General features: G+C 40.2%; 1 protein-coding gene across 1 annotated transcript; it reads right to left on the bottom strand.

Annotated features, from left to right (window-relative positions):
- Positions 1–23,219: 23,219 nt before the first annotated feature.
- On the bottom strand, positions 23,220–23,915 carry LOC148032089 (putative pentatricopeptide repeat-containing protein At3g13770, mitochondrial). Its single transcript, XM_087683881.1, has 3 exons — positions 23,684–23,915; positions 23,532–23,550; positions 23,220–23,478 (listed from the first exon to the last, which is right to left on the bottom strand). The coding sequence occupies exons 1-3, from the start codon at positions 23,913–23,915 to the stop codon at positions 23,220–23,222; spliced, it is 510 nt and encodes a 169-aa protein (XP_087540007.1).
- Positions 23,916–24,262: the final 347 nt, after the last annotated feature.

The raw sequence follows: 24,262 nt of genomic DNA, 5'->3' as shown, positions 1-24,262 counted from the left end.
GTCATATTTTTAAATATTACATATGTATGATTTTTAGCCTTTCTTCTCATTACAACTTTGATATCAATTGTTTGATTTGCTTCTGCATTCAATGGCAAGGTTGTAAGGGACTAGACACTACCCTTGTCCTAATAAGTGGTAAGCTCTTCCCAATGGCCACAAGATATGCTGATATCCGTCCTCAAATTTCAAAATTTAATGGAAAAGATTTCTATCCTTTGAAAGTCTTAGTCAAATACAAAATGATGGAAAGAAGATATTGGCCCTTCATAAAAGGGACCAAAGTAATTGACCCATCCAATCCCCTTAATGTAGAAGATGATGAACAGGCTCAGGCCATCATCATGCTTCATTTAGATGAATCTTTAATTCATCACATTGACCAACTCTCAACTACAAAAGAAAAGTGGTATGAGATCAAAAGGCTCTACGGTGCTATAGGAAAGAACTCCAAGATATTTCTCAAGATTGAGTTTTTAGCTTGGAATACAAATAGAGAGAAGATCTAAGCAAGTTCATTTCACATATGAAGGGGCTTATGGCATAGCTTGCCTCCGTTCAAGCACCCATTCATGATGAAGATGCCATTGCCATCCTGCTAAAGTTTGTGAAGAAGGCTTTTCCAACCCTTGTGACTACCCTAACTAATATCCCGAACCCAACTTTAGCAAGTACGATCCAGTCATGCCTAGATAAAGAGAAGAGAAACAATATTGAAGGGTCTTCAACATTTACTTCCCGTGAGCATGTGTTAGTCCATGTAGCTTCTACTAAGTGCTCCTTCTGTCACAAAAAGGGGCATATTATGAGCAACTACTGGAAGAAATATCTTGACAAAATGAAGTGCAATAAATGCAAAAAGACCGAGTATATCACTAGTAAGTGTCTCGGTGTTCCAGAAGTGCCTAAGGAATTGGAGGTCAACTTTACCTTCCAATCCACAGGTGACCGACTCACTCTCTACTTATAACCTTTTCTTGTAGCCTGATTTATAAAGGCGTCTCATTGAGAATTAAGGGGAGGCATCCTATTATGTTTTATCCAATGCCACCTGGCATTGAGGGGGGGTGTTGAAAGATAAAGCATAGGAACTCTTCCTACACTGAAGAGGATAAGGGTAGCTAGGTGTAAATGGACTAGAGGACAGAGGAAACCCTAACCCTAACTCCTCCAGTTGCTATATAAATAGCCTAAAGTACACACTCAATGTAGAGGAGAGTGTACTAGTTGTACTTTGAGCAACTGACTAAACAAGATCTTGTTCTTGTACTTAAGCTCTCTCTCTCCCTCTTGTGCACACTCTTTCATGCCTTCAACTCTGATTTGCAGCATCAAGCTCTTTAAACGTAGGGAGTCTTCCGTATATGAGTTGAAGAAGTTGGATACTGAGCATGAACATGCGAATATGGAAGAAAAAGAGGTAGAAGATGAAGACATTGACATGGGAGAGGATACTTCTTCTAACATTGCATATCCATAAGACTTTGGCACATGCTAGAGGATATGCAAGTTAAGAGGGGGTGGATGTCGTATTGTTACACAAACACAGTGCAAAAAACTCTAGAGTGCATCATCATTCGGCTTTCTTATTGATCTAGAGATTCAATGCATATTAGTCATTAGTGTCAGTGTTCGTAGTGTGGCTGGTTCAAAAATACTAGATTTTCAAACAAGTATAGCCTATTTTTTATATTTTGGATATTCTTTCTTGTAAATATACAAAAGTTGTAGAAAACATCTAGAATAAGATGACATGAAAAAACAACATCTGGCTTTCAGTCATTTTTGGGGGATTTTATGTAAAAATAAGGATTGGTGAAATCACGTGCTACGTGATCGTAGTTTACAGGCAGCCAATCGCACTCCAAACACTAGGAGAAGAAGAAGGAGCGATCTAGGAGAGTTTTGACCAAGTGTCTTAGTATTTTACCCCGCTTTTGGAGCTAATGAAAGCATTAGATTGGCGGTCTAAGCAGTAGAGAGGAAGCTATTTTTAAATGCATGTTTCTTGTCTACAAGAGATTTATCTTCTCAGGATGTAGAAATAAATTGACAAGCTTCACCTCTATGAGTATCCTTCTACATCTTCTATTTCTTTAAGCCCCTTATCTTCTATCTATCCTCTCCCTGAATCTCCCTTCACCCTACTGTCTCTTACCCCCATGGTAGAGTTTTGACTCCAAATGCTCCAACACCAAGGATCATAGAAAGAAGGAAGTAGAGAATAGGAGATAGAAGAGAAGAAAAAGAATAGGCATGAGATCCACATGAATCCCAAGAATGTTGGAAATCAAGTTCTTTTTAAGACATGCCCATACATCATGAATTAATCATAAAATCTTCTACCGAGTCTAGCAAAGCCTTTCCACAAGATAAAGACAAAGTTGAATGATTTAGATTCTACATGTATTACATGTAAACTCTAATCTATATCCAAGACAAAGAGTCCAAACAATCCAAATGCCAATAAGTAGTTTAGATGATTTCTTGGTAGGAGAAGCCCAAGTACTTCTCCCTTGAGCTCTATGTATTGATAGAACTTGAGAAGGTGTTAACCGTCAGACAAACAAGGTGGAAAATCTGAAAAATCTAAAGTAGAAGACAAAGGCCAAGGCAAAGTGAAACGGAAGACAAAGGCACACTAAGAAAAATATGGAAGCACAAGAAGTGCAGAAAAATCCTAAATAAAGGAAAAGGACCCACAAGAAAAAGCGCAAGTCAATACTTTTATAAAAGAGCGCTAGCGCATCATGGTTTAATTTAAAGCACCGAGCTCTCATCCATGCAATTTTTAAAGGTAGATGGGCGATAGGAAGGAAGCTAAGAAGATATAAGGACAATGGGAAAAAGGGCCTAGGCCACGGCCGACCATGTAAAAAAGGGGATAAGGGGATGACCGCCCAAAAGGGATTTAGGTTTTTGTATATGAAGTTGAAAAGTGAATGAGGAGCTCATTCTTATGTGTGGCAAAAAAAAAGTGGCTCTTCTCCTCTTCTTCTTCTTCTTCTTCTTGCTTGCTTGAGCTTGTGCTTGAGAGAGGGAGTGTGAGAGTGTGAGGGAGTGAGTGTGTGAGGGTGAGGGACTGGGGAGGAGAAGCTCTCCATCTTCTCCTCTCTTCTTCTCTTCTCTTCTCTTCTCTTCTCTTCTCTTCTCTTCCCTTCTCTTGCTCGTGGCAATGGAGCTTGGAGTGTGGAGCTTGAGAGCTTGCTTAAAGCTTGCACTTAGATCGTGGAGCTACCAGAGTGTGCGGGAGATGCCCGGGGGGTCCACCTTACAAAATCATGGATATCACGTGCGTGCAAAGGCATATTTTAAAACCCCTCTGTAACCTTTTTTGCCCTATTTAATATATACCTCCTCTTATCTTTGTGGTATATTATAATAACCCTCCTGTAATTTTAAAATTTTAAGCTTATGCATTTCTCCCCCCCCTCCCTGTATAATTTACATTACAAGATCTTTGGTACTACGCAAGAGTGGATTGCCAGACCCGATGAAGAGAAGTCCCTAACTATGAAGAGAAGTGTTCAATGAGTTTCTAGATTGAGAAAGCAAAATGCCCAATGAATATGCAAAAAAATACACGTGTTAGATATGCAATTGAACTCTTGCTTGAAGAATCAAGGACGAGTATCAAAATACAACTAGATGGTGGAGTTGGGAAGAATAAAGGGTTAAAAAAGTATTAATAGCCTCAATTGCACCAGCCTTTGTAAGACCTACAAAATTGAGAGATGTCTATGAGGATCCACCACTACCATATGCCCTTTTGAAGTGGGAAACAACTGAAAACAAAAAGAAAAGAGCGTAGTTGTCAAAATTGGAACCACATGCAGAGGTATATTATAGCCATCCCATCTAATAGAATGGGACAAAGAATAGATGGACAATAGTAGCTGCACTTAAGGAGAGAATATTTCCTTGAGAATAGGTCTGCTAGACCCATCCGATCTTTTTATTTCTAGTATATTCTCCAATCCATAAAAGACAAAATTGGCATGACTTTGAGAGGATTACAAAAGAACACCCTAACTGCTTGAACCACCCAATCTTTCATGAACCATTGGGTGAGCCAAGCTTCAACCATAGGTACACCCCTCAGAAGTCACAAATAGGCTTACTTGAAGAGATAAATAAAGAATGACAGTATTGCATGCTTCACCATATTGATTTGGTGTGATAACCTTGTAAGAGTATCATTTTATGACTCTATTTCGCACATATTCGCATGGCTCATAGGCTTTCAAACCATGGCAACTATGGCTTATGACCATGTGTGCAACCACTCCTTACACAATTAAATATTATGCTATTTGGCTACACAAATGTTTCTATCCACAAAACTGTCCATTAGTAGAAAGATGGAAGACGCCAAAAAAAAATTTGATAGCTTAGTAACAGAAAAACAGGTCTACTCTCAACATTTCTGCTACACAACTTCATAATGCCAGACTGCATAGGGCTTGCATGAGTCTAGACTTTGCTTTAATAAAGTCTTAAAATAGACGTATTCTAGGTGACAATCTGGCACACTTGGGCACTAAGACCTTGCTTTGATAAATTCTTAAAACAGAACTATGCTAGGTGTGACAATCTAGCACATTTGGGTACTAAGATAGACATTGTCAGAGCTGCAATAATCATTCAGGCCCACTTCTAGCACTTAGTTCCAAGCTAACACAGCCTTTAAATGCAACCCATAGAGACATTTTCTAGCGAAGGACCCTCCAACGACACTTAGCTAGGTATTCAGAGAAAGACCATTCTTGTCCATGGGACATGTGTCGAGGCTTTTGCTGAATCGTCCAGGCCCATTCACTTGAGGCACTGAATGGAGAAGACATTTTATGTGAAAAGTTTCCTTAACATCGTATGTGGCACTTGAAAGCACTCGGTTCAAAAGTAATCTAAAAAACTGGCTCGTCTGATTGCAGATCTTTGTCAAATGTATTTGATACTGCAACTAGAGAGTGGCTTTCCAACCTTGACTAAGAACCTTCATTAGGACAAAGAAAAACACCTATGCAGGTTGAAATCCATGCTATTAGGGCCAATACAGCAATAAGAAGCAACTGTCCATCTTGTAAAACGTAGTGCGGTGAAACACATCAGCCCTTTGCATTGGGCATGCCATGGAGTAAAAAAATAATAATAAAGAAAGCGCAGCATTCCATATAGAGAAGAGAGGCAAGTGTGTCCTTGTGAGATCACTCCATAGTTCAACCCTTGATGCCAAGAGCTCGAAAAAGCAGGAGTCCCTACTCAGATTGCAAAAAGTTCTTCCTGTTCTTATGAGACACAAAGTAGAGGCCAACATTAAGAAAATGACGAGTGTATCAACACTGACATTTTGGTCACATCTCAACCACCCTCAGCATTTAGGGTATGAAGCTACAAAAATAATACGCTACTACATGGCAAAGACATGAAGACAATGAGGCTGCTAAATATAAATTTTTGACTTCAATATATTTCCTTGCATATGATTTGAGCACCAAAGAGAACTTTTTTATGCCACCAGCAGGCAAATGGGATAATCGGTACAAAGTTGACTTTGCATGCCAACGAACCTAATAAGGTATCACATGATACAACTCAAGGCAAATATGTTAGTTTTCTCACCATGCACCAGGAAGATTGTAGAGAGTATTACCTGCCTAAACATAGCGGTCACTAAAAAACTGCATTTCAGAAACCAAATTTGAAGCTGCCAACTTTGGCATCCATCACTGTGTCCCAAAATGAGCCAGCATTTCTTTGCTTAGCTTTTGCTGCAGCTTTACTCTCCAGTTCTTCAATAGAACCAGGAAACATCTGGACATACAAGCTCTTGAACTTGTCATGCAAATTTACACGGTCTCTTGTGCCTGATACCAGTTGAACAGAATTTGGCCGCTTCAGAAAGTCTAATACATTGAGAAGATTGCTCCTGCTCAACAGTGTAAAAACTATCAATTCTATGTTCATCATGAATCAGCCCAAGTTTACAGCAACGAAAAGTCGACAAAGAAAAGAATGATCATGGTGCTGTAACAGGTATAAAAAGAAATATGTTCAGCTACACAACTTTCGTCTAGTGGAAAGCTATCAATGCAAATCAACAGAAGAAGCTACCTTTGAGCTTTGTACTCCCATGAGCATGATCATATTGAAGCTTAAAATTAGATGGAACAATGGAGCTTTGTACAGATAGGTCTGCATTTTAAAAAAATGAAAAAGATAAGATGGAATCTAAAATATAACTGCCACTGACCTCCTTCACTTAGGCTCCACTTATTCTTGTGAAACTTTTATACCAAAGAAATACATAATACAAACAGTAAAGTGAACAATAGAGCTTACCTGGTCCTGTGTCTGTGTTACTGGCATGACTACCACTACCATAATCTTTTATAAGCCTCTCTTGAAGCTTCAGTTTTTGGAGTATTATATTAGAGGAGTGCTTATTTGCTTCCTTGTTGACCTCTTCGAGTTCGTCGTCACCTTCTGAAGGGGCAGATGCAGATACACCATCCCTCACAATGATATCTGGTGTTTCGCGACTTTTTCGACCGAACTTCAGCAAGCGCTTGAAACCTCTTGCAGGTTCTTTGGGTGGAACGATCACTACTATAGACTTTTGAGAGGAGCCCAACTTCTTTTGTGAGTTAGTGAGATCGGTATCAGAAGAATACTGAACTCCAGAAGAATCCCGAGAAGCAAGACTTCCAACTGGGGACTCCACAAGGGTAGCAGCAGAGGGACTGAAGTAGTCAGGAATGATAGCGCCTAGACACTTCAAACTTGAGCTAGCCGGAGAGGCAGCTTTCATAGGAGAGACTCTGGGCGCATATTGCTCTCCACTTGCTAGATTAGCATGAAATGACGCAGAACCACTTGCTGAGAATGCAATATGCACCACCTGGCCAGTACTCTCAGAGAGAAGTTGAGACAAAGTAGCACTTGGCACTCCCTTTCCAGCTGCTTCATCCCAAGGTGTGTGAGGTACAAAGTCTGGCTCAGATGCAAACTTACTATCGTGACGTTCATTAGTGCCCAATTCCATGGGAAATGAAACAATGTGACAACCCCTCTCAACGTGTGGCAATTTATCATCCTTCAAAAGTTCAGTAGCCTTGGCATCTTCGCATACAGCAAAGAAGCCACCATCTGAGTTATGAGTTACATCAACATCTGACAGCTCTAGAGTCTGTGCTTTCCCTTTCTCCTCCTCCTTGTAAGAAGATAAGGAAGCATCTGCAACTGGGGCTTCCACAGGAATGCATTCCCCATCGCTGGTGTCCATGATGCTCCTTGCAGATGCATGAGCCTCTTCATCAGAAATTCTTGTAGGAGTTCCTGGGACATCTTCGTCAGAACTCTTCACTGCTTCGGCCTTCAGTTTTGCAATCCCTGGCCCAGCACCAGGTCCAATGCCAGACCCTTTGCGCAAAAAGGGCTTCATTTCCTGAATAGGAGCAACAAAACTTTGCCTTATCTTGCTCATGATAGGAGCCTCCACTTTTATGTCAGTTTCAGTGCTCAAGAGGGAGAGGGAGACTCTCATGAAGCGGGTTGACAATGAGCTAACCGTGGAAGACTCTCATGAAGCGGGTTGACAATGAGCAGTCTTGCATAATGTCCCACTACGTGATTTTGGAAGGCATCCACTATTGTCTCATATCCTTGTGCTCCATCTCCAACAATGATAACATCATTTGAGGAGCATTGATGATCCTCTCCCTTTCTTCCACAAAACCCAATTAGAGTGTCATCCTTCGCATTCCATCTGCAAAAACATGAAGCTCCACTTTAACATCTTTATTTCCATGGACTTGTTAGATAAATAAATTTTAAAACTGAAGCGAAGAGAAATTCAACTAAGTTTTTACCTGATGCGACGCTTGATGGTTGTTTCATCTTCAACAATAATGAATGGCACCCGTGATGCTATTCCATGTTTGGACTTTACATCCTTGTATATCTTTCCAACCATATCAACGATATACTCATGCTCTCCGGATTGAAATTGAGTTGCCTTTCTTCCTTGCCTCCTTGTGGTTGACAAAGATGGCCGTCCAAGGTTTACACTTAGAAAATCATGCAAGCGCGGCCCACCCCATAGCTTTGCAACCTCAAAAATGGTATTTGAGGATTCTGCATATCTTTGCCCCTTTTTCGATCTTAATGCATTATTTGCAATGTCTTGAAGAAAAGCCCATAAAGCTAATTTGCCACCAAACTTTCCTTGCCTATGAGCCTCAATAATGTTATTGCAAAAACGTTGCACATCCTTCCTATTAATAGCCTCATAGTTTGCTTCTTTTAAAGACCTGATTCTCACTGAAAGCACCACAATCTTTGCCTTCAACCACCATAGTTTTCTCTTGGCCTCTCGCAAGTTTTTCTTTGTCTCAACTACAACGCTTTTAAGCTCTGCACCAGAAAGGTAATCCAATCACCTTCCTCGACCTGTTTGCCTCTCTCCTCTTTTCTCAATTGCACTACCCTCCCGATACACTCTGCCACGAAAATCAGCGCAAGATGGAATTTTCTTACAATACTCGCATGTGAAACTTTCAAACGGAATTCCAATTCTTGAGATCCGAAGACAGCACACATGCCTAAAGCATCCAACTATCCTGTATTCAACATCCCCATCATATAAAGTAGCTTTTGTATGTGGCTCACAAAACCACTCTTCACCCATCTTTAGGTCTTGGAGAAAAGGTTTTATATCAACCTCACTACCATTAACATCAAGTTTACACTGCCATAATCCCCAACACAGATTTAATAAATGAGAGCTTGAATCACCTGCATGGATGGAAGCCACCTCCGCATGCTCTTTGGTTGATACGAGGAATGCACCCAAAGTTTGTTGACATGGATCCTTTTCAAAATCCTTTTTAGGTCGCCCACTAGCTCCTGTGAAGAGAGAAGATGATTGCTTTATTGTGGTCTTCTTGCTCCATGCATTGATGTGAGATTTTGCATTGATATGTTGTGTTAGGATGGTCTGCAAATCTGAACCTCGAGGACATAGGTGCAGCCACTTCCCATCATATTTGCACACAACTTTGACACTATTTTTATCTTTGTAGTCATGTAAAGTTGCTTCAACCAACTGAAAATCAGCCCCTACATGAGGATACAAAATTTTGATAAGAGTTTAGAAACGTAGCTAACAATTGAATCTGATATGCACAAGCAAAAATCCTTAAAAAAGGAATCAAAATAAGGGACTAAGAATTGTCTTACATGATTCAACAAATATCTTTTACAAAAAAATATTACAATTTACAACATAAAACAAGAAGTTGATTCTTACCTTCATGAGTTCTATTGAAATTATTCATCTCCTCAATAGCTGCCAAGATTATTATTGCATCATCAGAATCATTCTCGTCTTTTGGAGTACTTCCATGAGAACCATGAGTAGAAAATGCATCAAACCTCAAACTTCGGTTAGATAAGTATCGTTTTTGATGTGCTTGACCATCTAGAATGTGAAATCTCATGAAGTTTGACAAGCATGAGTATGCGGATTGCTTGCCACTAGTCACTCCCGATCCATAAGCACTCCCACATTCATTGCACCACACTCGAATCAAAGGTTGGTCATTGACATCTTCCGTGATGAGCTGAAATTTATCATCTCTAGATGGCTTTCTCTCACTCAACTTCTTGCGGACCTTCTCACATTGGAGCTCCCAAATTTTGAGCGCTTCTTGTGTTACTAAAACACTCTTGAGCATGTTGACTCTCCCACCATGATCACCCGCTTCCCTTATTTGATCGCCCTCTTCCATCCCATCCATAGCAGTAGCTTCCATGGAAGTATTTAAGCTTCTACAAACACGCTTTGAGGACCCTCCATCATCCACCGTGGTTGATAACCTCTTTATGCCAACTCGCTTGCTATTCTCAATTTTCCAACGCTCCTCTTGTAATGCATTCAATATGCATACTCCATCACAGTCTTCATCTTCAATAACAAACTCGAATGATTCACTTACAATGCCATCTTGGATGATCTCTTGACGTATATCACTATAAGTGCAATCTGCCATCACTCTGACGTAGCCCAGCACCTTCCTCTCGTTACTCCCATGATCACACACCTTTATGTGAGTCTTTGATGCCATGAATGATCAGATCTCTAATCAAAATAACCATACAAGAGACATGAATGATCAGATCTCTAATCAAAACAACCATACAAGAGAGAATGAGGAAGGAAGAGTAAAAAAAAAGACAAAAAAGACATTGACACACAAACTATTCTCTCTTTTTCTCTCTCTCTCTCAATCTCTCTATTTCACACACACTAATGATGGGAATTGGAAAACTGGAACCTAAATAATATGTGCATGTTAGAATCAAAGATTACCAGCTTTTCAAGAGGTCATGAAGTAGATGCGGGGGATGCAGAGATCGTTGCCACCAGCCAAGATGGGAATCAAAGCTATGACGGGTGAATGGCAGGGTGAATGTAATCCAGCTCTGCTCTTTCTCAGGAATTGGAAACTTCTTTACCAGATGTTGGGGACTACTGCAAACATGCACAGTTCAGCAGCATACCATCAAGAAGTAGAGGTCCAACATATCATGCAAGTGGTATAAAACCAGAGCATTAAAAAGCGAGAGAGCAATTCAGCATATCATCAAAAACGAGCAGTACACCATATCATCAAGAATTAGAAATCCAACATATCATCAAGAATTAGAAATCCAACATACTAGTCACATTGCTGGCTGGACGCTTAGATAAGAAAGCATCCAGCTTTGGCTGAGACTTTCTCTTCTTCCTATGAGAAGAAGAAGATTTTTCTATTCTCTTGTTAAGATCCATGGTCTTTTGATCAGATATGTGCACAAATCTACTCTGGAATCCATAAAACCATATCATGTAGAAAGCAAGAGATGATGACAAGATCTCATAAAATAGAGCACTCATATTACCAACGAAACCTTACAAATAGGGCAATCATATTACCAACAAAACCTTACAAATATGAGACATTGCAATTTGTCAAATACATGCAGTACAAAACAATAAAAGAAAAGAATAATGTTTAATATACCTGTGTAGCCCAAAATCTAAAAGCTTCATGTGCCCATGGCGATCTAGTAATAGATTGTCTGGCTTGATATCTCTATCAAAAACAAGTGACAAATCACAAACTAAATCCAAACCTTTCCATGCAGTAAGAATCCAGTAAATGACTTGATGTACGTCTTGATATGTTGCCTAATGGCCTACATACAGGAACCCTTCCTGGAGAGGGAAAGCAGGATGCAGATGCAGTTTGGTCCTAAGCTAAGGTACCAACTTCAAGAGAAGAAGGCATCAAATTATGCTTGTAATTATGTCAATAAACAAAACGACAATTATTGATGTAGCATGAGACAAGCAAACAGCTATGCTTCAAGCATTCCTATAATAGGAAAAGATTTCAAACCACTCACCAGTCTTTTTCCACTAGTCATCCAATAACAAATGGAGTCACAAGAAAGCCTACCCAACCACAACAGTGTCACACTTAAATTTTTCACAACTTTTTTCAATTGAAGAAATGCTTACCAAGTTCTACGAGTTACATGGTGCTCCTCTCTCGCTTTTAAAAATAACACAAAATGATATCAGCAAACAGTTTTGTGGCATTTTATTGGGTGTGTATAGTTGGTGATTGCTACTAAGACTTTCTTCCAATCGCCTATTCTCACAGAGAGGGACAAATAGTCTCTCACAACCTCCTTTGCTAAAGTTGAGGCCAACACTCATACCTAAATAATGAACAACCTATGGCTTTATTCCAACACGTTGAAGCTTAGGAAATGCACCACAAGATGTCTCGATATGAACATAGTTAGGTGCATAACAGGAGAAACCTAGATGAGCACCTACTCAATAACGTAGCCAGGCACTGCTTTGCAGAAACTGGCATTGGACATGTTAGTAGAAGAAGATAGTACTTGATGGAGCTAGGCCTTCTAATATTAGACGAGCCATCTCACAAACTATAAAAATTCAACGATCCAAAAAGTTTAGAAAGCTGTAGTGTAGTCTCCCATGAGGGGAACCCAAAGATTCATAAACCCAAACTATGCATGAAGGTGAGAGACATTACTAAAGGATAAATGGTGCCCTAGCTTTTTCCAAAAGACCCCCTACTTGTTATAAACGAGGGCAGCAACTTGGTTAAGACAAGCAGTAACAGAAAAATCCAAGTTTTCATCACAAATAACCGAGAGCATCAAGTAATCAGAGAGAAAAACAGAGAAAAGGATGCACTCAGGCGAGCACATTTCCTGCATTGCAAAGGAGCGTAGCGCCGCTGAACGTCCACTTGATTCACTGGATCATTTCCATGTAGAAAGAGACACTGAGCCCAAAAGAGAACTTCAATCAGAGAAAAAAAGCTTACCTGGGTACGAGCCAGAGTGATCAAGAGAGCAGAAGGCGACGCTGGTTCCAGAAGGGGAGAGAGCGAGACTCGTAATGGCGGAGCGGTGGTGTAAGAGGCGCCGAAGTGGAACAATGGGAGACGAGGCGGGCCAAGAATGGATGAAGAGGGTAGCATGCGAATTAGAGGCAATAAGCTGTCTCTGCTTCTGGTGTTCGTGAGGAGGGAAAGGAGGGCAATTTTTTTTTTTTTGCAATACCCTCCCCAACAGAGGGCAGACGATACCTCCGGGGGTTGAACTCACCCACCCATTCACTTTTTTTTTTTTGGCAATACCTCCCCAACAGAGGACAGACGATACCTCCAGGGGTTGAACCTAAGTCCTTTACTCACCCACCCATTCACTTTAACCACTCGACCAAGCCCCCTTTGGTTTAAAAAAACTTTAAATGTAAATATTAAAATAAATTTTAAATGTAAATAAAAGGAGGGCAATTTTAACGAGAGGAGAGGGGAGGGGGTGGGGAGAGCAATTGGTCTGTCGTGTTTCTTTTCTTTCTTTTCTGAAGAAAGAGAGGCTTCTTGTCGTGGGAGACGTTCCCATTGGGTATGGTGGTCAATAGATACCGAGAGAGAGAGAGAGAGAGAGAGAGAGGGAGGGAGGTACCTACTGGCACTACATTTATTAGTTGTTGATGGTTTCTCACGGGAGGAAAAAAAATCTTCATTTTGGGCTAAAGCTGGGGCCAGTGGACAATGGGCAATGGACATTGGGCACCGGACAATCCTTTGATAATGAGTCGTGACTCATAACATTCCCCCCGCTCTCCACTCCTTAGACTAGTTATCTTTACTACTACTAATAACACAAAAAAATGACAGGAGATTGATACATTTGAGCATGTCAATTGACATGCAAGGTTTTTCAACACTTGTCAAAGTGACAGGAAAACTTTTAAACATGAGTTGCTATTTGACAGAGAAAATTTTCCATTGCTTTTTTTGACAGGCAAAATGGCCCTTGATAGGAAAAACAGCCGTCAATTTTAGGCCTTGCATACCAGCCCTAAAGGCTGCACCCTCCCCACATGCGTGGAGTTGAGTGAGGGAGTGTTGGTGAGGGGGTTGTCGAAGGTGTGGATGGTGTGGTTGCTGAAGTCACAAGACATTAAGTACAGACTCTCTTTCTAAAGGCCCATTATCAACACCTTGTGACCAAAAATCGCCAAATCCAGGTAGCTCTCAAAATGGTTTCCAGTCCAAAATTCCAAATCAATCCTCTTATGAAACAGAAAAAAAGGCAATCAAAGACCTGGAGTAACACCACAGGCTGGGGTTTTCTATAAAAAGGGATTTGTGTATGGTTTATAAAATGAATTTTCTAACTACAATAATGATGAAGATGCCGTGTTTGTTTTTGACTTGATTTTATAGTACTTTTTGTTATATGATGTTGGGAGAGTTTTGTGTATTTTTTAAAAAATGCCTTTGAAATTTAGTAAAAAAACATCCTAGTTCTTGCTTTTATAGGTTTTGTAAGCTCTTGTACATAAGTTTATTTTGAACACTGGTAGAAACCCATCACTGGAGAGAAAAGGAAAAGATTAAGGTTAGGACTTTTTTTTGGCCTTGGTATACGCCTCTGTATAAGTCTCGGTATACGCCTTAGTATTTTTGTATACCGATGCACATACCGAGACGTATAGAAAGACTTATACCGAGGCATATACCGATTTTTGCGTCGATAGGCCGTGTCGGTATATCCATAATACCTTGTAGTGTGTGTGTGTGTGTGTGTGTGTGTGTGTGTGTGTGTATACTAACAACCTAGTTCTGAAGATTTATGGATAAAAATACCCCTTATTTTAATTTCTCAGTATACAATATTTAACCCCCTTCTTTCATTTTAAATCTGTAGGTGAAACTGATATTAAACCCCCTCCTGTTGAGTGCACGTGCTACACCTACGGGCCTATAAGGTGGACCCCCCGGGGGGAGATGAGGTAACTCGATCGGCATGGAGGTAAGCTCACTACACCCGTAGATATGGATGGTGTGTCGGCTATGTGAGAGGTAGCCATTAGTGCTCGTCTTGGAACGCTTGAAGCAATAAGCGGTCCGTGGGTCTTGGCGGTTGAGTGAAAGTTACCACAGAAGGGAAACAAAAGCCTTGTATGGGACTCCAAACACACTTCATCCCTATGTATTCTTGGTTATTACAGCAATCATAATTGATTATTTGATGTCTAAACTCAAAGAAAAATGGTTATTGGATTATCCAGATAATGTCTATTACTACTTAGAAGAAAACTTCAAGCAATATATCTCTTGGAGCTCCCTATTATACCCAAAAATGGGCACCAAATACTAGCCTCTACTCTATTACTCAAATGGAAAATCTAATAGTTTCATTGACTTCGAAAGGGTGATAAATCCGTAGGACACTTGGTCAAAATTATTTGGATCACTCCTCCTCTCTTCCCATCTAGAGTACTTGTTTGCTGCCTAAAAACTGAGATCACATAGTGCGCGAATTTTGAAGCCCTTCTTTTCCATGAGATATTTAAAAACTGGCTAAAAAGTAACTTGCTTTTGTATGCCACCCTATTCTAGAATTTTACTACACCTTTTGAGGATATTTACAAGAAATAAGGGCTACTATATCAAAAATAGGCTAAAATTATCCAAATATCCCATAATAAAATTGACTCTCTAGATTAATAAGAAAGCTAGATGATGATACACTCTAAGGTTTTTCACACTGTGTCCACGTAGCGGCACGACAATGGCTGACCATGCCACCAAATTCCCTTACAAGATAGCCAAGGGTCAAAGTTCATAGCATGTATGTAATGGAAGATTGAAACAATAATGAGGAGGAAATACATGCTGAAAATAAGGAGTATTGCAAGGATTTCGACCAGGAGCAGTTGTATGATCCAAAGGATGGGTTTTCCTTTGATAGCAGTTGCCCCAACCGTTGTGTCTATCTCATGCATTTGATTTGATTATCCCTACTATACCCCACCCAACTACCACTTCCTTTGCTCCATCTCCATGGATGCATGGATTGGCTCTAGGAGCCCCATCTTTCTACACATTCAAGGTAGTATTAATGGAAAGTATGTATTTATCCTAAGTTGTGGATAATAGTAGTACACACATTTTTGTTAATAAATCTGCCATTGTTTGGTTGAAATGCATTGCTACAGAATTACAACAACCTTATTGATTTGACTGAAATTAGCCATTGATTAGGTAGCAAATGATAAAAAAGAAATCAACACACATATATGCTCCCAAGTTACCCTATGCTTGGCTAAAAATTATGTGACACCAATTGATCTAATTGCATGGGCCCCATTGATATTGTCTTGGACTGTGACTACCTGAAACATTTGAGTAAATTTGCTATGGACTTCTCTTAGCTCTACATGGATTTTATGATGCATGGACAACTTGACATCCAGTTGGAGGGAGTTCATTATAATGTTAATTTCTGGCTAATTATAATAGAGCAACTCAAAAGGGAGTTTAAGAAATGCTCATAGATCTATCTTACACTTGAATATCAAAAATTCAGATCAACCCTCCAAAGTATCTAAGAATTCAGCCTTGAAGGCTTTACTTGAGGAGTATAATGATTTATTTCAAATTCATGTAGCCCTTCTCTATAAGAGGGTAGTCGACAATCCACTTGATATAGAGCCCCATTCCAAGCTAGTAAATAAGCCACCTTATAGAATCTCCAAGTGTGAATGTGAAGAAGTTCCCGAGCAAGTCAAAGAGTTACTTGAGATGGGGTTTATTGAACCAAGTTCCTCGCCTTATGCATCTTCAATCCTGCTAGTCAAGAAGAAAGATTGAAGGCAACCCTTCCATGAACATAAATGAACACAAAACTAGAGACAATGCATATAAAATCTATGTGTATGGCTCTGCCATTGATCTTAAAACTAGAAAGAAACCATAATTCTTGCTCTTTATAATAAATAGATTTGTCATCTTCATCCATAGCTTCAACCATTATGCACAAGAGAAAGAGGAAAGGGAATTGAGGAATTTTTGCACAAAGGACAGAGAAGAGAGGAGAGAGAAAGATTGCACCATAAAGAGAGAATACGGGAATCTTGGAAAAAGAGGGAGAAGGAGGTACATAATCCGCCATTCTCGTGACTCTACACATCCACCACTACAAATGTGAGGGCAGAGTTTATCGCCAAGAATTTGATCACATTAGTTAGCGTCAATAGGAATTTATTTTCCGTTGTGTGTATCTCTTTATTTGTATTTGCATGATGCACGAGCACCTGTAATTACGCTAGGCACAATTTCTTGAATGCATTCATAATTTTTTTTGTCAGTATCACTCGATTGATTGCATAGCATGGATTCTAATTTGGGAACAGCATGAGTGATTGGGCATGAAGTTCTTTTTCAAAACATATTCTTGAAAGGGCACATTGCATGGAAAAACAGGTAACTGTTTTGAAGGCTCAAGGATCCAAGGAAAAGACTAGCTTGGTTTTGGATTTTTCTCATGCGACAGAGCTTTGGAAAGGCTAAACTCATTGACCAATAACTTTGGTGCTCAAGGCTTTCTTACAAACTTGGAATAACCTTCACAGTGTATGGAGACACAAATACATGTGGTTTAATGGAGGAGCTAAGGGCCGTATGTGGACACTACAATTTCCGATGCATGCTCGAGTTTTATCACAAGCATTGTCTATAATGATGAATTCTCATCAAGGTTGTCAGTTCTTCCATTAAGCATCTTTGTGTTACTACCATCAAAGCATTAGGATCACAGACTACTTGATCAAGTTCTGTAATTATTATACGATTAGCGAGACTGTTATTTGGCTCAGAATGAATAGATGACCATGGTAAAATAACAAGAATACAAGTGGTTGCATTCAATGGTCAAACAAGTATAAGTGCTCAATTATTGGACCCCGCGGGGAATGTGAAGGCTATGCATTGCAAATTGTTGACCATTCTCTAGGTGGATCAATCACTACTCTAACTACAAATTTGACTTAATGCACAATATTCACAACTACATGTGTATGGAAATAGAGTGTTGCCATAAAAAGGAGCTTTTGACTAAGGGGAGATTGATGATATAAAAGATTGCGGTGTAATTATCAGTTTCTCTAATCATAAGGATATCGTGGAATTCGTCACAACCCATCAATTGGGCATGGAAGTCATGGTAGGCCAACATGTGACTACTCAAGTACTGGCTATAGTAAAGAGCAATGGGATAGTGGACCTAACGCTTCGACCAGAACTTGTGTATTCTAAGAAAGCCTCAAGTACAGTACCAAAGAAGGCTAGTCACAAGAGAAGTATTGCGGGTGTGGAGGTTCAACAAATAACATCTAGTGTCATTGAAGTGATCCAGGATGAATATCTGGTTTTATTACTGTCAGAGCACGATAATGCAATTGCATTTGCTGCGGCTCATGACTATAATTTACATGTGGTTCCTCATTTAAAAAAATGCATGCTTGCTCAGAGGGTTGGTGTAACTGTGGAAGAATTGCCAGATTCATCGAGAAGGTTGCTTATGCCTCGCACAAGTTTCAGTGATCTAACATACAAGCGTATGCCCAAACACCTGAAGTCCTTGTCTAAATATGAGACTGACTCTATAATAAAAGGAGAGCAAAAACATGCTCTTTTTGCAAGAAATTTCAATACAACCAATGGAAATATGGGTGAAATTTGGCAAGGGATTACTAGCCGAGTGCATATAATAGAGGGAAAGGACGACCATGCTTATGTATCAGCGGGAGACGACAATAGTCACGTGGATGGCCTCTGGCATATTCTAAGAAGGTGGTGAAAAGGCATGAGGATAAGCAACAGACGACGTTATCACTGATAAAAATCAGAGTCGAAAATTAAGAATGTTGTTTTTTTGTTGTGGCGCCTCAAATAGAAAAAGCAGAATGATATTATTGATGTCGCCATTGCTGTTACGAACAATGCTTTTTTGAAGCTTTTCTAAAGCTTTACGAGGTGGTGGATCAAACTCGGAGGGGGGGCACAAGAGGTTCCAATTCATCAAGCAATCATTGAGCGTGAAAGGTGCCACGACTGGTGTGGATGCTAGATCAAGTCGCGGAGGACGGTCAGCCTGCTGCGTGTTATCATGCACTACGATAGTCGTTAGCTGCAGTAGAAGCTCCAGCTTGCTTGAAGCTACTTCGTTTCAAATGGAAGAACGACGTTGCTATGATGGAGAGGCAGAAGAAGGATGAGATGACAATGAAGATGGAGAAGCAGACTCTCTTCTTAACTGACTGTAGCCTCCAAGCGGTGTTCGACGTGTGGCAGGATATTCTGATTGGCAAAGGGCAACAACAAGGACAGTATTTTGCTCAGCGAGAAGGCAAATATTGTTAGCGGAAACACCTCCAATTCTTGGGATAAACTGGAAGTTGGAAATTCATTGACTCACACCTTCATTTTGGAGCCATTAGAGCCCATCGCGAGCTACAGATGATGCGTTCCTGGTTTTCCATAAGAAGGTCTCCATCGCTAAGGCCAAGCCTGCTTTGGAGCGCTTGATAGTCTTCATTAACCTCCACAATTTCAGATTCACAATTGCTTATGATGTTGCTTTGAATGATGACACTTGGCCTCGCATCATCATATCATATCCTTAGCATAAGAGCCAACTGGTCCATAATTGGATGACTTTGTCGGGTAACTGAATGATGACTATTTTTAAGAAGTACATAGTGATACAAGTTAAGAAAGGCATAAAACTCTTCCTTTGCGACGTCGATTAGAAGCTTTACTATGAAATTTTCAAGGCTTCCTGAATTCTTGCTTTGGATGTTTACAAGGACTCCACGCTGTCAAAGGGTTTTCGAAAGCAAAGTCGCGACCACAGAGGACCTTGACTAATTTCAGGATAGAAGATCAATCATACGAATAAGCAATATGAGAGGATTTGTGAGCAGCAAAAGCGGCAGAAAACAGAGGGCATGTCTATACTCTGGATGGTAGAAAACACTACATTTTGCAGAGAAGTTAGATGCCCATTCAAGTGAATCTGCTATGGAAAATCTACTCGAATACTGGAGTATTCATACACCTTATCTTCCCATGAAACATGAAACTTGATTGCTTACATGTACATTGCAATCAATAACATCCTTCCAGTAAATACAAACAATGTATACTGCTTTTGGTCATTCTGAGAATGTCCACATGAGACTTGGCATAAAATTTGCACATCCACCCATTCCATGGCAAAGCAGCAAACTCATGAAGTCCAATCTATTGCAGTCACACTGCATTCTTCTCTACTTGGACAGTCAATCTCCACTTTGAAATCCATATACGGGTCTATTAGTGATTGCATCATCTTGCTAGCTGACTATACTTAAATTTTGTATTCTCTGAAGGAAAGAATGCCAAAGAAGTAATTCAAAGCAGTTGTTGCTGAATCCCAGAACTAGACTGAGTGTCCTTCAAATCTTCCACAAGGTTACATCAACATTAAGCACCACCATGTAGGTTCACATCTCTAGGCTTCACCTTTTTGTCCAACTGTACTTGGATTTTGAATTGGCCTAAGAAGTAATTCAAAGCAGACAGATTAGTTGGTGCTATATTCCAGAACAAGATTGGTGTCCTTCAAATCTTCCTCAGGTAGAGCTCATGATCTGATAAAGACTGTGTGACTAAGGAACAAAACATGACCAGCACAAACTAGTCTCCAGCCAAACTGGAGGCCCTTTATAATGTGAAATAGTAGGACCGCCATTTCAACATCCCCCCCATGCACTCCTCAAACTCTCATACACAGACATTGATTGAGAGGATGCATGTGATGCTTGATAACTCTTCAAACTTCCATACACATTTTTATCGACAGGATGCATCTGATGCTTGATAACTCTTCAAACTTCCATACACATTTTTATCGACATGATGCATTTTATGCTTGAAAAGCATATATTGGGAGGGGATTTAGCAGCATAAAGCATAGTTGTTTTTTCATGATGGCATGTCCAGTGGAACCCATTGTCAAGAAATGCCTCTTTACGTGGTTTGAGATTGTTTTCCTCCAACGATTTTGGTGACCACATCAAGTAAAGATGCAATAGGATTGTCTTTGTTAATCTCTGCAATATAGGATTGTCTTCTGCCACAAGTATGTGCCTTGCTGCCAAAACATCAACGTTCTCTGTTGGCTGAAAGTTTTCAGCCCTCTGTGTCTGTGTAGGCTGATCATAATCAGCCGGAAACTCTGTTTGCTGATTTTCTTCAGCACTCAACACTTTTTGCTGAGTCACCTCAGCCTCTGACTCTATCTGTGACACAAAGTCTGAAATTTCATGAAACATGTCAAGGGATTGCACTGATACATTACTGTGACAATTGTGCATATTAGTTTTCAGCATATTTTCCATTTATGTCATCATATCTGGATAAACCATACTATCAATATACATCCCATCTATATGCTCATCATCCTCTAAAAATACCTGCATTTTTCAAATCTTTCTCCTTCCTACATATGTATTGCCTGGCAGCTCTAGGCAACTTAGAAATCTTCTGATAACTCATCGAACTGTTTGCTGAAATTCCAACAAAATTGGAGGAGAAAACACTGCTGCCAGCAGGCGAGAACTCCAATCTCCTCTGCTCTGTACCACCGTCATCTCATGGAACAGCGGTACCTAATGAAAACCCAAATCCCTCACAGTGGGTAAATGCGCATCTCGAAGAGTATCCCTGTTTCTAGCATGATTTACATACACAGTCATAAACTAGACTGCTCTCATACCATCTTTACTGCGAATCCATGCATAAGCAAATCCATTATCCATTACTTTCGTCTCCATGCGCATCTCTGTAATGAATGGTTGTCCCAGGATTATGGGGTAAGAGTATGAATCCTGCACAAAGAAATGGAAATCCTCCTCTACATCTCCAATACAAATCCTGACACTGGAACAGGCAGCATACAAATCACCTGCAGTGTTGTTGGTGACTCTCATACGCCACCCATGCTCTACATCCATAGGCTATCTATTACTTTCATAAACTCCACGAACTATGAGATTAATCTCTGAACCATGATCCATCAAAGAAACATAAGGCACCTGTTTCTCTCCAATTTTTACCATTGTTTCTGTAGTTGCCCTAGCCCAATGACTCTGCGAAATATGACTACGAGGTACCAAGATAGGCTCATTAGTTTCAGCATAATGCATAGGCTAAACCTTCTTCTCTATCTGCGGAAAAACAAAAGCATTCTCAACCATAACCTCATCCTCATCCTCATCCAACTCCCCAATAACAACTCCCTATGTATCAGTAGTAGGCAAGGTATGTCTTTTCCTCTTCAGGACTTCTTGGAACAGATCTTGAAACTCTCTTTTCGAGATGCCCAAAACCTCAGAAATAGTAAAAGTCACCTCACTGCCAAGTATATTGTCATTAAAGATTTTCTTCATGTCTGTAGATGTCTCAATACCGGACATCAATCTAAACCCTGACTGCTTTCTCTATCTAGGTTCCTGCATCTTTTCTTTCTTTTGAGCATCCTCCATTTGTCATTCTGGCCCTGGTCTCAAAGACGGCCCTGTAGTAGGTGAAGTAACAAACTCACCCCCTCTAGTCTTTTTAGCTACATTTGGATTCTCTTCATCTCTCTTATGCTTCTCCTCAACAAGTACATCTGCTCCCTGAGACTTAGCCAAGTAGGCATAAATAGTGTACTTGTCAACAGGTGAATCCGAACCTGTCTCAGATCTGATGCTAGAACCTGCACTAGTCAAAACAGTCTGCTAAATTTTCCCCTTGTTTGCCGTCTCCAAAGCATATGTCCATAATGTTGATTGACTCTCTGAACCTTTTTCAATCTGGACTCCATATGCAGAAGTATCTCCTCTAGTTGCCACATAAGAAGTATGCGCAGCCATATCATCTACTAATTTCTTCATTCCATCTTTCCCAAAATTGGTAGCAAGCGAAGCTCCTATTTTAGTCAACCAAATCTTGCCATCTTGTCCCCAAAATACCAAATTCTTCCTCCTTGCATCTTGAAAAGATTCACAATCCCTGCAATGCTGATGATCCGTACTATCACACCAAATACATCTTTGATCTCTCCTAGGTGCACTAGGAGCACTTCTAGGTGCACTAGGAGCACTAGAAGAAATAATAGGCGCAGTCGAAGCAAACTGCTCTTTCAATTTTCCCACCAATTCTGCTTTAACTGACTCTAGTGTCAAATCTATTATGCCTTTGATTATGTCATCAAGAAAGGAAGGAACCGACGGAGCGAATGGTTTTGGAGCAGAAGGAGCCGGCATCGGTCTTGGAACAGGAGGAAAAGGAGGATTAGAAACAGTAGGCATTGGCATAGGCCAAGTAACTGGCTGAGTAAGAGAAGAAATAACAGGGGTAGAAGCAGACATAGGAGCAGAAGACGGCGTCAGTGTCATAGATCCATTTTGTAAGCGGGTCTTCCATATCCACCTCTTGGTCAAAGTCGAGACCACATCCTGGGCATCTTGCCAATCTGTTTTAAGACCCATAGGCTTCGTGCGATCCTCAAGAAGCTCTCCTAATTCTTTCTGAAGAGTAGGATCTGCAGCTTGCAAGAAAAGCTCAACTTTTTCAATATCCAATGCTCGTTGTTCAATGGCATCAAGCTGACTATACCTCTCTTCAAATTCTCGTATCAATTCTAAAGCAGCTAGACTTTTGTTTGGCATGTAGACCCACTCTCAGAATGATTGCAGTGTAGCCATCCCAAAGTCTTCAAGAAAATACTCCTCTTTCAGGGCCTTCTTAAAATCTGGTCCCACAAGCTTTTATGGCATACACATATGTGACAACATCTCCAGAAATTCCTTCCAGCCGCATTAATTTGAAGCAATGCAGTGCTTCACTAGCAAGTCCATATTCAGCATACCATGCAATCAACACACTCCACACAACCACATCTCGAACTGGCAGCTTGTTAAGCACCTCATGTGCTTCTGCTAGTAAGCCACATTTGCAGAATATATCTATTGCAGTACCTCCAATACAGGGGCTGCTCTCTAAACTATGTATAATGAAACAATTTAATAATTGCTGGCCTCTTTCTATTGCTCTTACCATACCACAAACTTTGAACCTGCAAATACATGTGACAGAATTGGGAGAAATACCTCTAAGCTGCATCTGTTCAAAACAAGCTAATGCTTCATTGCCATATCCATTATCAATGTAGCAAGTTATCATGGCATTCCATGGCACTATATCTTTACCTTGTAGTTGTTCAAGTGTTTCTTGTGCTTTTGAAACTGAGCCAAACTTCCCAAACATATCCACCACTATGCTCCCCACAAATATATTCACTTCCAAACCTCTCTTCACAACCTCCATATATAATTGTTTGCTTGCATTCATGGATCCTATGCTAATACAGGCTTTCAAGCTACAAACAAATGTAACAGCATTTGGAGACATGCCTTCAAGCTGCATCTGTACAAAACACATCACTGCTTGCTCATCATATCCATGTTGAACATAACCTGTAATCAACGCACTCCATGATATGACATCTTGAGCTGAGATATTGTCAAATACTTCTTGGGCTTTTCCAAGCATGCCAGATTTTGCATACATGTCAACCAGAGCATTACAGATAAGTTCCTCTTGCTCCAAACCCCTCTCAACTATACTACCAGCAGAACAAAAATGCAAACATAACAACTAAGTATGTACAAAGTAACAAATGTCACACACACAAATTTTTGGTGGATTCCACACCTCGGATGCGCAGCAGTACGACAACACGGAAATTTTTGGCTCAATACACAAGACCAAAGGAGAAAATTTCCACT

The sequence above is a fragment of the Lygodium microphyllum genome, chromosome 8 (assembly GCF_053477565.2).
Source record: "Lygodium microphyllum isolate KBCC chromosome 8, Lygodium_microphyllum_v1.1.10, whole genome shotgun sequence".
NCBI classification, from domain to species: Eukaryota; Viridiplantae; Streptophyta; class Polypodiopsida; order Schizaeales; family Lygodiaceae; genus Lygodium; species Lygodium microphyllum.
Note: the sequence above shows the minus strand (reverse complement) of the source record. Positions and strands in the feature narration are given on the sequence as shown.

Coding starts and splice junctions, on each gene's coding strand:
- LOC148032089 (XM_087683881.1), bottom strand. CDS start 23,915: ATGTGTTTTGTACAGATGCAGCTTGAAGGCATGTCTCCAAATGCTGTT.